At 44.7% G+C, this 13719-nt stretch overlaps 1 protein-coding gene across 3 annotated transcripts in view; it reads left to right on the forward strand.

Moving 5' to 3' along the window:
* Positions 1 to 13719, forward strand: part of SLC24A2 (solute carrier family 24 member 2) — a 204544-nt gene that overhangs the window by 154297 nt on the left and 36528 nt on the right. For 2 of the 3 annotated variants that reach the window (XM_016205478.2, XM_016205482.2), the window contains 2 exons: positions 5205 to 5303; positions 10612 to 10735. In XM_016205478.2, the coding sequence (XP_016060964.2) occupies positions 5205 to 5303; positions 10612 to 10735 (223 nt within the window). The remainder of the gene's footprint in view (positions 1 to 5204; positions 5304 to 10611; positions 10736 to 13719) is intronic. The other variant, XM_087823152.1, reaches the window with a different exon arrangement.

Genomic DNA, 13719 nt, shown 5'->3' on the forward strand with positions numbered 1-13719 from the left:
ACTTTGGCCTGGGGAGCACCTGCAGGACTTTGCGCAGAGACGAGTGGCGTGATCTGATTGACTGATTACTAAGGATGCCAGGATGAGATCAGCCTGGGGATGGAGGTAAAGGTAGAAGGGGAGCCGAGTTAGGAGACTGGAAGAATTATTCCTGTCAGACCTGGTGCTGGTGGGTTGTGGTGGTGGTTGCAGGTTGGGGGGGTCAGCTTCAGAAATATTTTTAAAGTAGAGGCAACAGACTTGCTGATTGATTGCATATGGGGTGTGAGAGAAGGAGCCCAGGATGACCCCGAGGTCAGTTTGCTCATGGCAACTGTTGCATGGCTTCTCAGGTTGATGATGGAAGGTCTGCCTGACTAGAGTCTGTGCTTCCAGAAAAAAAAGCCAGGAACAGACATAAGGAAAGTTCAGGTGCACTTTTGCTTTTTAAGCTACCTGCCAAGCCTCAAACTACAGACAGACAGGAAAGGCAGAACTGAAAACACAAAAATAGATTCAAATACGCTATTTTCAAGTTTCCCCTTCTGTTTCATTTTTTTCTTTTCTTCTCCAAAACTGAGGCCTGCTCACCGAGGCGAGTGTGGGCGCCCCCTTTGCATCTATAGATCCCTTTGTCCCATCTCCTCTGTGTCGCTGATGCTCAGATTGTTCTGTGCCAGCCAGGAGCTAATCTGATCGCCAGCCCAGAGGCTTCCTTTGTAACACTGCCTATTCCCGGCTTGGTGGGAAAGATGTAAAGGAATTTCCAGGAGCCCGTTTAATTAATTAACAGCAGAACAGAAGCAAAATGCATTCCCTTTGAGTGAACAGACCCTCCAAAGTTTATTTTGCGACGCAGCTTGGGGCTTCTGTTTCCCGTCAGAGTGATTGAGTCAAAGGCTTTGATTCCTGGTGGTTTTTCAAAATTCGTTTTTCAAAATTCCTTATGCTTGGATCCTCTGCTTCTGCACTTTCCTGCCACCCCTTCAGCACAGCTCCCCTGGGGACACTCAGCTGGTACTTTTGCAAACTGCAGACCAAAGTAGACTGTATTAAAATTGCCCACTAGGCTTTGACGTAGGTGCCTCACGATTTAAACAGAGTTTGCTATTTTGAGATTTTAAGTATACAAATATCTGTTGCTTGATAAAAATACAACACTTTAAGGGTTTACACTGAAACAAAGTATATTTTTAAGGTTGCCTTAAAACATGTTTTTTAAAAACCACTCCTTCACTCACTTTGAAAAGTACTCAGAAATGTCTTGATTCTTTATGCCCGGGCACAAAGCTACAGCTGTTCCTTAGATCTCTCCTCTCTCCCTCTGTGTTGGCATCAACCTTGATGCCAACTTGGAATCTGTGCCTAAAATAGTTTATCGAAGCAATCCCTTTACCACCTAGCTCTCCTGCACCTGAGGCTGCTAAGCCTCAATTCAGTTTTGAATGTCAATCTTTTTACTTTCAATAATTTATGGGAAGAATGACCTGTCATTCACTTCCACAATAATAACCCTTTCTGACATTATTCCTGAGCATTTACTGTGTCAGCAGCTGTCTAAACCCCTGATGTGTATTAACGCCTCGAGCCTTCCAACAACTGTATGAGATGGGTATTGTTATGATCCCCATTTTAAAATTCAGAGCCTGAGACACAGAGGAGTTAAAACTCTGGACGTTAAAAATCAGGAAGTTTTTTGAGCCAACCCAAATCCATTGTGCGCCTGAAGTTGTTTCTTCCCTGTACTCTGCCCTCACGGGGGATGGGAAAAGCTGATCACATCATTTCTTTTTAAGCTTGCAAAGGTATCAGTGTTTAAAACACAGAAGGCCAGCTCTGTCAACTTGACCTTCTCAATTTCGGGAAGATAGAAAGTGGTCCTTTTCCTAATCGGTTTTGGAACTGACTTTGGAGGACTCACTGACAACTGAACCCCAATCCAGCAAGACCCCCGGGCTGATTGAGCTGTCAGAGCCGGATGCGGTTCATTCCGCAATCCTGCAGGTGTGGGCCGAGCAAGAGGAAGATGTCAGCGGTTCTCCTAGAGCGACTCGAGGCCATGTCACCCTTGCCCCTGAGCTATGTTAGTTTGTTTTCCCTTTTTCCTCTTATTTACAGGCTTCTTCCAATGCCAGGCATTGTGATAAGCCCCTTACACACATCTTCTCACTTAAACTGTGCATTTGACTCATGAGCCAATGCCATCAGAATCCAATTTAACGGGAAAGCTGAAGCTTAGAAATATTCAGGAACTTACCAAAACTCACCCAGCGGAGCAAGAAAGAGAGGCCGGGCTTAAACTCAGACCAACTTGCCTCTAAGTCCTATCCGTTCAATCACAATAATGTGCTGTCCCCAACACACACGCTGCTTGGTGATCTCCCCAGCTTGTGGCGTCAATTCTGAACAGGTCCTGAAGGTGCCTCTGTGCCTTCTTACCCAGGGGTCCCTTTGACAATCACAGGTTCGGTGATGGCTCCTTCCGGGGACCTCAGGCTCGCTCTAGTCCATTAGCCTCTTCCTCACAGCTTCTCTCAGAAGGTGCCCTGTGGCCATCCCAGGGGTGTCTGTTGGCCTGGAATGAGCCTTGCTTTGTCAGGCTCTGTCCCCCCTCCCCAGGGAGCACACCTGTGTGCTAGATTCTGAAGGTGGGCCTTCAACTGCTGCTTTTCTAGAAGCTGCTCTTTAGGGGAGAGTGCTGTTGGGCTGTGAAGCAGCCACCATCAGCGCTCAGAAAGCAGAGAGGGTGGGCCAGGCTAACTGGGACAATGGTTGAATGAAAGCAGCTGAAGAAGGGGGTGAAGTTGGCCCCCCAGGCAGCCTCTGCAGCTTGCCTCAGGTGCACCCCTAGGGTTAAACCCGAGAGACAAGTCAGGCTGGTCCCCCTCCACCTTTCAGTAGCATGGAGGGCAGTAGGAATAGTGGGAATACTAGAAACCCTCGATGACCTGATATTTGGGAACCTACGAAATCCCAGTTCTACAACCATTTCCTACCCTACTCTCCCAGCCCTCCTTTAGGGAATTTGGGGGTGACATTTCCTAGCAGAGGGAGTGGCCAGCCCCTTCCATGCTTTCAGGTCTCTTTTATCACCATTTCTCTCTAATATAAGTCTAAACTCTGAAAAGGTTCTTGCAACCATGAGCAATATGCAAGTGGCCGGTTTCTATAAAATATTCTCTCTGCCCTGATTCATGACTTTGGGGCATTACTTGGATCGGGTTATTTCAGGTTTTATTTCCACAGGCTTGTTTCCTCTTTCGAATGCTTTTTGGCTTTATTGTTGTTGTTATATATAATTTTAAAATAGCAATTATTGATCATTTTTATTTCATAATGCTGCTGAATGTTCCAAGTTCAAAGAATGACCCTGAGACCACAGAATGGTTTTATTAGTAGAAGCTTCATCTCCTGTAAAGTTTTAGAACTTCCTTTTTTCTCTTCTGGGCTTTTCAGTAGATGATTTGAGGACTTCTTGGAGTTTTCCTCTATAAGAAGTCCCCCTTTAGGCTTCAGTCAGCAAAGGTTCCTGCATCCATGCTTCCTGGGCAACCTCCACACAGTCACAGCCCCCAGCTGGCCTCCCCCTTCTTTGAATTCTTTATTTTCCTTTCCTTTCTCTTTCCTTTCTTGTTCCCTTTCTGCTCCTCCTTTTCCTAGTCCCCAGACTTTCTTTTGTTTCCCTTTTTCTTCTCGGCATTTCCCTTGGAGATTAAATAGAAACAGCTAAATTCAGAATACTTTTCAGCAGGTGAGCCTAATGTTGACCTTCAACATCCCTCAAGGATGGGCATCATGCCCATCACCTCAGCCTCCTTTCTCCTCTCTCATGAAGCCCAAGCCACACATGGACCTTCTCTTCTCCATGTAATGTTGTCCTTCCTACTTCCTGCGAGAGGGCACCCTCTGGAGCACACTCGTTACGGAGACTGAGGCATTTACATCATGGAAGCAAGGCCTCTAGGATTGTGACTAGTGAAGCTTGTGAGCAGAAAAGGCACTGTCCTGTGTCCCTTTCACCATTGGAAGCAACTGATCTCAGTCTTCTTTACAGCTTCTGTCACTCCCAACCAGTCACGCAAGTCACCACTATGACCACACCCTATGGGGGGGGGGGATTGCCAACATGCCATGCCCTATCCTAGGAGAGACTCTCCAAGAGAAACATTTTGGGTTTGGTTGGGTTTTGGTCTAATGGAAAAATAGAATGAGACCCCCTGTTAATACGCTGCTAGAGAACCCAACCGCAAACAGATCCCTGGTGGGGAAATCGGAGGGGTTGTGGTGTTATCAGGGACACGTCATATCCAAATCAGGCACTAATCAGTCAGTTTAAAATAAGGCTCCTTTGTACCTTGAATGTTTAGGGGGGCGATTAATGAAGAAAAAAAAGTGTCTTATGGTTCACTAAGCTCTACACTTCTGCATGCTTTTCTCACTGCTTGTTGCATGCGCTTACCCATTAATTATGTCAATATTGGAAAAGAAATGAAGCATTATGCTTGTGGTACAACTGTTTAAAATTATTACTTTGAGACTGCTATGTTTTCCAGCGTCTTCCTCTAAGCATCTCATCATAAACAGACATTACTGGCTGTGCCCAGTTGGTCATTCTTTGCCCCAAATCCCCCCAAATGGAATCAGTTGCCTCCCTGGTGTTTTAATTGCAGCTGACTTGTCTACTTTGGAAAACTTTGATGCATGCTCCAGATGTGTTTAGATACTGCAATGGTCATTATGATACATATTTGAAAACCAGAGTCAAATCAAAGGATCCCTGTGTACGGCTTTCCATTGTTGAAAGCCAGTTCTGGGATGAGCGTTTAATCCCAGAAAGGTGGCTATGCCTCCAGTGCCGCTCTGTGTCTTTGGACTTGTTTTGGATCTCAGCTGCGGGGGGAGTTTTGGTGATGACTGGTGCTTTCCTTTATTTTTGTAAGCAATTGGGAGGGAGGGAAGAGATCCAAGTCAGACCTTTCGTCTGTGATCTGGCAGCTTGAGACTCTCAAATAGAGAAGTGAGCTGAAGAACCCACAAGGTAAGAAAGAACCCTTCCGGCAGGGCTCAGGGCAGTCGGATTGGACAGAAAGGAGTGGCCGCTGCTTTCTTGCAGGATAGCTAAGGACGCTGCCAGCCTGCTTTGCCACTGCTTCTCCATTTGCCACAGGCCTCTCTTTATTTTCCTCCTGATCCTGTTTCCTTCCCACCACTTTCTCTTGCTTCAGGGAGGTTCAGAGAAAAGGCTTCAATTCTCCACAAGATTGCTAAGAAGAAGTGCCAGGTGGATGAAAACGAGAGGCAGAATGGGGCTGCCAATCACGTGGGTGAGTCCAGGGAGACTTGGCCTGGTGCCTCTCCTGGAGTGCATGGAGGGGAGCAGAGAGCAGGTCCCAGGGTGGGTACCCCTGACTCAGCGCAGACACAGAACCCTGCAGCTCAGCCCCTTCCTGAGTGTCAGGAGGAGTCCACTGTCCCTGGTGGCTACAGGCCATGGATAGACACTGCCGATCACTTACCCTAGGGGAACTCCAAGGAGAATAAAATGATTCCGTGAGGAATCTGAAATAAAACCAGCTCCTAAACCAGGCATCTCCCTTGAAGACTAGAAAATCACTTTACTTTAGGGATTCCACATAAAGAGGGCACACACACACACACACACATCGTTGACTGTTTACAAAAGGTAAGAGATATCTCTTCTGAAATTGTTGCCTGGTAACCAAATTTTATACCTATGACATTGCGTACAGCACACCCACTAAATTACCATATGGTTCACTTGGCGACTCCTAAACTGAGTGGCAGGATCCCTGCCAGATGACACAGCCTCCCCTTTCTCAAGAATTCAGCAGTGAGATTATAGTTGGTGGCGGACTGAGCGGAAGCTACACTGACACTCTCTTGGGATCAAACTGGAATTACAGCTAAAATATAGAAAAACCATCCTGAATAATCAACTGCAACTGAAGACAAGCTGGAGAGCACCCTCCTAACCAAGGACATAAAGTGGAGACCACATAGAGACTGGTAGGAAGTGCAGAGGTGCAAGGGGGCTGGCTGGACTCCCACAGGCAGCAGCTGAAGGTCCAGAGGGAGATCTCAGCTGTGGGGGTTCCCACTGAGGACTCTAGGGCCTAAACCCCAGGCAGGGCTTCCCAGCCAAGAGCACCAGAACTGAGAAACGTGCCCACATAACATCTGGCTGTGAAAAGCAGCGGGGTTTCTGTCTTCCAAGGAGAGGGCTGGAAATGCAGGCACCCTCTGAAAGGGCCAATGCACGTTTCATGTGCAGCCACTCACCTTGGGATCCTGCAGAGGGAGAGCAGAGTAGACTGGAGCTGTGAGAGAAGAATCTCAGGTTGTGGGCTCTGGAGTTAGAGCTCAGAGGGCACCCCTCTGGCTTCCTGTGCGGAGTCATTCCCCCATACTGCAGAGGCAGCTTTTGCCTGAGGGGGGAGCAATTGCCCCACCCTGCTGGAAAACCTCTCACCCTACCCAGTGGAGTTTCTACAGCCTGAGGCTCATTAAGAGAATCAGATTAATCAGCCTGCTGGCAGAGGCAGACCTCAGGGTGCTTTGAGTCTTTGCCTGATCTGCTTCTGGTCCCAGGCCTTGGAAAAGCAGACTTTGGTGTGCATCTTGGTCCTATCCAGATGTACCCAGCCCCAAGCTGAGGGATGTTGATAGCTCCAAGCAGGGTTCTCAAGGGCAGTCACAGACAGCATCTGGCATTGGCCTGCACCAGAGACCTTCCAAAAAGACTGAGAGTCCTAGCAGGCCTACCTAATATATAGAAACAAACCCAAATAGGCATCCAAAATGGGAAGACCAAAAAACAAACCCCAAATGAAAGAACAAGAGAAGTCTCCAGAAAAAGAGCTAAATGAAATGGAGATAATCTATCAGACATAGAGTTCAGAATACTGATTGAAAGGATACTCCACAGCACCAAAAAAGATATGAAACTGTGAAGGAAATGAAGAATGACATAGCAGAAATAAAGAATACATTGAAAGGAATAAATAGTAGATTAGAGGAAGCTGAGGATCTGATCAGTGAATTAGAAAACAGGGTAGAAAAAAATCACTCAATAAGAGATCTAAAAAAAAAAAATTAAAAAACAGGACAGTCTAAGGGAGCTGTGGAATAACATGAAACGTAGCAATATTCATATCATAGGGGTGCCAGAGGAAGTCGAAAGTAAGCAAGGGTTATAGAACTTGTTTGGAGAAATAATGGCAGAAAACTTCCCTAACCTGGTCAAGGAAAAAGTTACACAAATTCAGGAGGCACAGAGAATCCCAAGCAAGAAGAATCCAAAGAGGCCCAAGCCCAGACACATCATAATTAAAATATGAGGAATTCAAGACAAAGAGAAAATTAAGGGCAGCTAAAGAAAACTATTACCTACAGAGGAGCCCTCATAAGGCTGTCAGCTGACTTCTCATCAGAAACTCTACAGGCCAGACGGGAATGGCATGAAGTATTCAAGGTAATGCAAAACAAGGATCTGAAACCAAGACTACTCTATCCAGCAAGGCTATCATTCAAAATAGATGGTGAAACAAAGAGCTTCCCAGACAAAAAAAGGCTAAAGTTTATCACTACCAAACCAGCATTGCAGGAAATGTTAAAGGGACTGCTGTAATTAGAAGTAGAAATAGAAGCATTGCAAGAAGTGTTAAAGGGACTGCTGTAATAATAATAAGAAATAGAGAGAGAAACATAGGCATAAAGAATTAAAATGGCAATAAATAAGGACCTATCAATAATAACCTTAAAGACTTTAAGGGAGAGACCAACAGCAATACAGCCATAATCGTGGACTTTAACGCCCCACTGACTTCACTGGGTAGAACTTCCAGACAAAAAGTCAACACAGAAACAGTGACTCTAAATGACACGCTAGATCAGATGGACTTAATTGATATTTACAGAACATTTCACCCCAAAGCTGCAGAATATACATTCCTTTCAAGTGCACATGGGTCATTCTCAAAGACAAACTACATGTTAGGACACAAAACCAGTCTCTACAAGTTCAAAAAGATTGAAATCATATCAAGCATCTCAGAACACAAAGACATGAAATTAGAAATCAACTACAGTAAAAACACTCAAAAACATTCATTAAACAATGAATGGGTTACCAATAACATCAAGAAAAATCAAAAACTTCCTAGAAACAAATGAAAATGAACACACGACACGCCAAAATCTATGGGACACAGCAGAAGCAGTCCTAAGAGGGAAGTTCACAACACTGCAGGCCTAACTCAAAAAGCAAGAAAAATTTTTAGTAAACTAACCCTACAACTTAAAGAATTCGAAAACTCCCCTGTGAAGCCATCCGGACCAGGGCTTTTGTTTGCTGGGAGGTTTTTTTATTACTCCTTCGATTTCATCAGTTGTTATTGGCCTATTCAGGTTTTCTGGTTTTTCCTGATTCAGTTTTCCATGATCTCACTCATATGTGGAATCTAATAAACAGAATCGACTCAGGAACAAAATAGATCCAGAGACAAAGAAGCATGGAACAGACTGAGGGATCTCAGAGGGAAGGCGGGGGTGGGTGGGAGGGTGGGGAGAGATTAATCAAAGAACTTACATGCTTATATGCATAACAATAGTGGGGTGGACGCAGACAATAGTGGGGTGAAGGCCTGGGGTGGGGCACAGATGTGGGTTGGAGGAGATCAATGGGGGAAAAGGAGGTTATCTGTAATACTTTCAACAATAAAGATAAATAAATAAATAAATAAATAAATAAATAAATAAATAAATAAATAAATAAATAAATAAATAAATAAATAAATAAATAATAAATTCAGCAGTATAGCCCAGGTCTTTTCTGACTTTTTCTGAGCTCCTGTGTGATTAGATCGGGACATTCAGGCAGCTTATTTTAACTTGAAACATGATGTTCCTCCTCTCCTGTCTGTAACTATAATATAGCTCTCTAATTCTAAATTCAACCTAATCTGGATCTATGCTATAAATGATGCTATTGCCCAAGATACCAAAATTATCTGCAGACAAAATTCTAGTGTTGCATTCAAAATACTTGCCACTCCTTAGAAGAGTTTCTGCCTCTCCTGTTATCCTGAAAATCTTTGACCAAGAAGCAGTCAAGATTCTGTTGTGTAAGGGAAAAAAACTGGGAGGACATACACTAAAATATGAATAATAGCTACTTTTAGGGTTGGGACTATGAATTATATCTTTTTCTCTTTGCTTGTTTATGCTTCTGTCAACTTGGACTAATTGTTTGGAAAGAGCATATCTTGCCTTTGCATTATAAATATACAAAGCCATACCACAGAAGTCTAATTACACAGGCTGAGTTTTGCTTGTGATATTTAAATTCAATTACACAAGCTATTTTTCTGCACCACTTGTTGATTTTTGTGGAATTCTTGGAGGACAAGACCTAGATGCCTGGATTCAGTCCCAGTCTCCTCCTAATGACTGGCTGACCTTAGACTTGGATTTAACCCTTTGTGAGAAGGTAGGACGCATAGCTCCAAGGATGTTCCCTGTGCAGACTGGGTCTCTGAAAAACTTTGTAACTAAAAAATAGTGTATGTCCAAAACCTTTTCAAAATGTGTCCAAAATTAATTTCCACATGTTCTTTGGTGATGAGACCTCGGCCTGCCACGTAAAAGCACGTCATAAGCTAAGCTGTGCGTACTTGGTCAGATATTATGCCTGGGAGATCGTTCCTTCTCATCATGTCTTTTCTTGGTCATCTTAACTCCATTTTGGTACCCAATGTCCTGTGTTGCTAGGGTCAAGTTTGGCCATTGCAGGCCCATCCTAAAGTTATATTACTTCAGCCAGTAGGCTCCCCAAAGCAGAGTTCTTATATTCCCTCATACTTAGCGTTTTTTAGTTTAAATAACTGAACCAAGCATGCTAGGATAAACTGGCGCAGCCACACACGGCAGAACATCACATGCATATCCCTGTCAACTGAAAACATGGAAAGATAAAAATAAATTTGAGTTTCTATGGCTTTACATATATAAATATTTTATGCCTCTGTATTTCACAACCAAGTACATAAATGAACAAACATTTCCCTGTGATTTCCAAAATTTAGCCACTTCAAATCCGACAATTTTTGTGTAACTCTCAAATTATTTTGAGTGATATCTTACCAGTGACAGAAATGTTTACTTCTTCCCAAGTTGCTAAAAAACAAGCATTTGATAGTCTGTGAGCAGCCTGGTACTGCTCGTGTCTGATACTGATGAGCATTGTGTTCCTCCCGGTGACCCTGACACTGAGCCACCCAGCTTCGTTGTCTCCCGAAATCCAGGACTTCACCCGGCACAGCCAGAGGGCCTGGGAAACTTCATCTCCCTCCCACTGGGGTGATGACAGACCTCTGTGGAGCCTGCACACTGGTCACCTGGGGCCGTTAAAGGGAGCAGGAGGGCTGAGCATGCAAAAGGCGCGGGGAGGAATGGTGTGTGAAACCTTCGCCATTCGGTGCAACCCCGGCCTCATCCCCCGCAGGGACCACCGCCATCTCCCTTGGCCTGTACTTTAGGACGTTCTTTCCAGTATGACCCTTACCCCCCCTGACTCCATTTGCTTTCTTTGTGTGTACCCAAATTATGTCACAGAAAAAATCGAGCTGCCAAACAGCACCAGCATGGAAGTTGAGATGACGCCATCCAGCGATGCTTCAGAACCTGTACAAAACGGAAATCTCTCCCACAGCATTGAAGCTGCTGAAGCCCAGGTATGGCTTCTTTTCATTGCTTTTCTGGGCCACTGTTTTTTGTTTTGTTTTTTGATATCCTAGTCGAGCAGCACAGAGCCCACATTCTCCAGGGAAGCCCCAGCTCCCAGCAGCGAGGACACAGGCCGGGTTTTATTTATTCTCGCGTGTATTTCACAGCCCCAGCCCAGGGCCCCGCATGTATCACATTCTCCATTTATTGAATAAATACACATATTCTCTAAACCACTGCTTCTCAGGGTGAGGTTGGAGGACTCATGCATCAAATCATAAAAATGCAGATCCTTAGGCCATCCCCCAGACCTGTTGAAACAGAACCCCTGGAAGCAGAACCCAGGAATCAGCATTTTTGAACTTGCTTCCCAGATGATTCATATGCACGGTAAAGTGTGATAGCTGCTGCGGTCTGATCCTTTCTCTGTATAGACACCCTGTAAGGTCAGGGTTAAGTAACAGAGAAACCACAGCCCCGTTTGGCCTTCACGGTCACTGCAGCTGAAATTAATCAGTATTGTCTGACCCAATCCACCATTCAGTGGTGCAGCCAGTGGGCAGCTGTTTGACCTAGTGGTTATAATACTTAACATTTATACATACTGTGTGCCACCAATTTGGTGCTAGCCACTCCATACGTGTTATCACCTTTAAATCTCACAGCCAAAGTTATAGTCATTTAGTATCTCCATTTTATATTTGAGAAAGCTAAAGCTTTGCAGGATGGAGTAGTTAATCAGGATTACCTAGCTTGTAGGTAACAAGCTGAGATCTGACCTCAGGACTGTCCAAATATAGCACTTATATTACTTCCTCCATGCAACTCCGCCTCTATACCACAGTTGCTCAAAAAAACTAGGCAGAAAGAAAAAGTAGGTGGTACTTGTTAGATTTCTGGATCTCATCCTGATCAAGAGAATCAGAATTTCTAAGACATGGAGTCCCAAAGTTGCATTTAATCAGGCACCTAGGTCAGCATTTCTCAAACTTTAATGTGCTTATGAATTTCCTGGCAGATCATGTTAAAATTCAAATCTGTCAGGTCTGGGGTGGGGCCCAGAGTCTGTAATTCTAATGAGCTCCCAGATGATTCTGATGTTGCTGGTCCAGGGACCACACTTTGAGTACCACCACCCTAATGTTTGAGACCCACTTCCCTAGTCAGTTTTCCCAGTGAGCTGAAAAATTAAACAGTGCCCTCAAAGAGAAACCAGACCACCATGACTAGCACGGCGCTCTCTTCCCCTGTATACCAAGAGATACTGCAGCACAGGGATCTGCACATCTTAGGAAAAAGTGCTAATGCAAGAAGTTTCTTCACATAAAGGAAAGAGTAAAGATGTTGAACACTTTTCATATACCTATTGGTCATCTGTATATCTTCTTTGGAAAGGTCTATTGGGGTCCTTTGTTCATTTTTTAATCCAGAATTTTTTTGCTATTAAGCTGTAAGGGTTCCTTATATATTTTGGGTACTAAGCCCTTAAAAATATATACAGCTTTCAAATATTTTCTCCCATTCCATAGGTTGATTTTTCATGTTGATTGTTTCCTTTGCTGTGTTTTTCACAATGTGTACTTAAATCATCAGGTTGTATACCTTAACTATATAGGATTTTATTTGTCAATTATACCTCAAGAAAGCTGAAAAAAATAACTAAAGAAAAGGGTAAGGAAACAGCAGCTCTTCCTGCCCTTGTCTCCTCTACCTTCTGGACCCTTGCCCTCCTGCCCAGAGCCCTGTGGTCCCTCTGCATTAGCTCAAGGGTGAGCTGGCAGAGCAGCTTATGTCCACATGGATAAGCAGCATGTGGCAGCAGGAGGCAGGCCCCAAGGACATCTGGTTGCCCTTGGGGATGGCACAGTCACAGGTGTGTGGAGGGCAGCCAGGTCGCTGTGCCTCTCCATCTGGCTGGCAGAGGGACATCTGTGCCCCCCACAAGGGAGCACCTTGCTACAGGGGAGTGAGAGAGTCCCAGCTGATCCCTCTCTAAGCAAAGCTGTGACCCCCACATATCACACTGGGAAACAGGACAGATCTGTACACCACCCTGATATGCTGAGAGCGCAAGGACAAACAGACCTTCAAAGAGCCACCTGCCAGCCGGCTGCAGGATGACCTGGTAGTGAATTCTAGATCTACCATGGGCAAGTTACCTAACCTCACTTTAGTTTCCTCATCTGCAAAGTACAGATAATAGTACCTGCCTCGTTAGGGGCGTTAGGAGAGTTACCTGAGATAAAGTACATAAAGCACTTAGCACAGAGCTAAGTCCTTCAATTTATATTATATGTTCAGACTTACTGTATTCACACTATTAAAGGTGTCCCTGCCCTAAAGGAGCTCAGTGTCGGGAAAATGAAAATTATGCTTACATATAAATGCTTGGGGTGGTCAGGATGTAATAAGTAAATAAGTAAACATTTGTGGTAGGTAAATCATTATGGCCCAGTGTCTGTACAAAGTGCTCTGGGAGGAAAGTATAAAGGCTTCTTAGAAGACGTACGTTTGAGCTGGGTGTTAATGGGTGGGTAGGAGTTTGTCTCTCAGAGAAGGAGGAGATGACCAAGATGACAATATGTGCAAAGATCAAAACCTTAAGAGGGCAAGTCATGATTAGTGATTGGTGAGAAAGCCGGTGGACCTAGAAGTATAAGGTGAAGAGGAGAGAGCCCCCAGAAAAGGTAAATTGGGCTGAAATGCAGCTGTTTAATCAGAAAGTTTTTAGTGTTCATCTAATGAATATGTGTCGGGGTATGCGAGGCACTGGAGGTGCTCACATGTTCTAGCAGAGCAGAGAGACTGCAACAACAAACCAAGATGTCATCACAGATGGCCACGAGGGCCACAAAGAAAAGGAAGCATGGTGATGCCGTGGGGAACTTGCAGAGCAGCCCCTTTAGGTTGGGAGATGAGGGACGGCTACACTCGGGAAGTGGTGTTTGAACTGGGGTCCAAGGAGCCAGCCAAGGGAGCAGCACCCATGGAGGCAGA

Source organism: Miniopterus natalensis, chromosome 12, assembly GCF_054644295.1.
Source record: "Miniopterus natalensis isolate mMinNat1 chromosome 12, mMinNat1.hap1, whole genome shotgun sequence".
Taxonomy (NCBI): Eukaryota; Metazoa; Chordata; class Mammalia; order Chiroptera; family Miniopteridae; genus Miniopterus; species Miniopterus natalensis.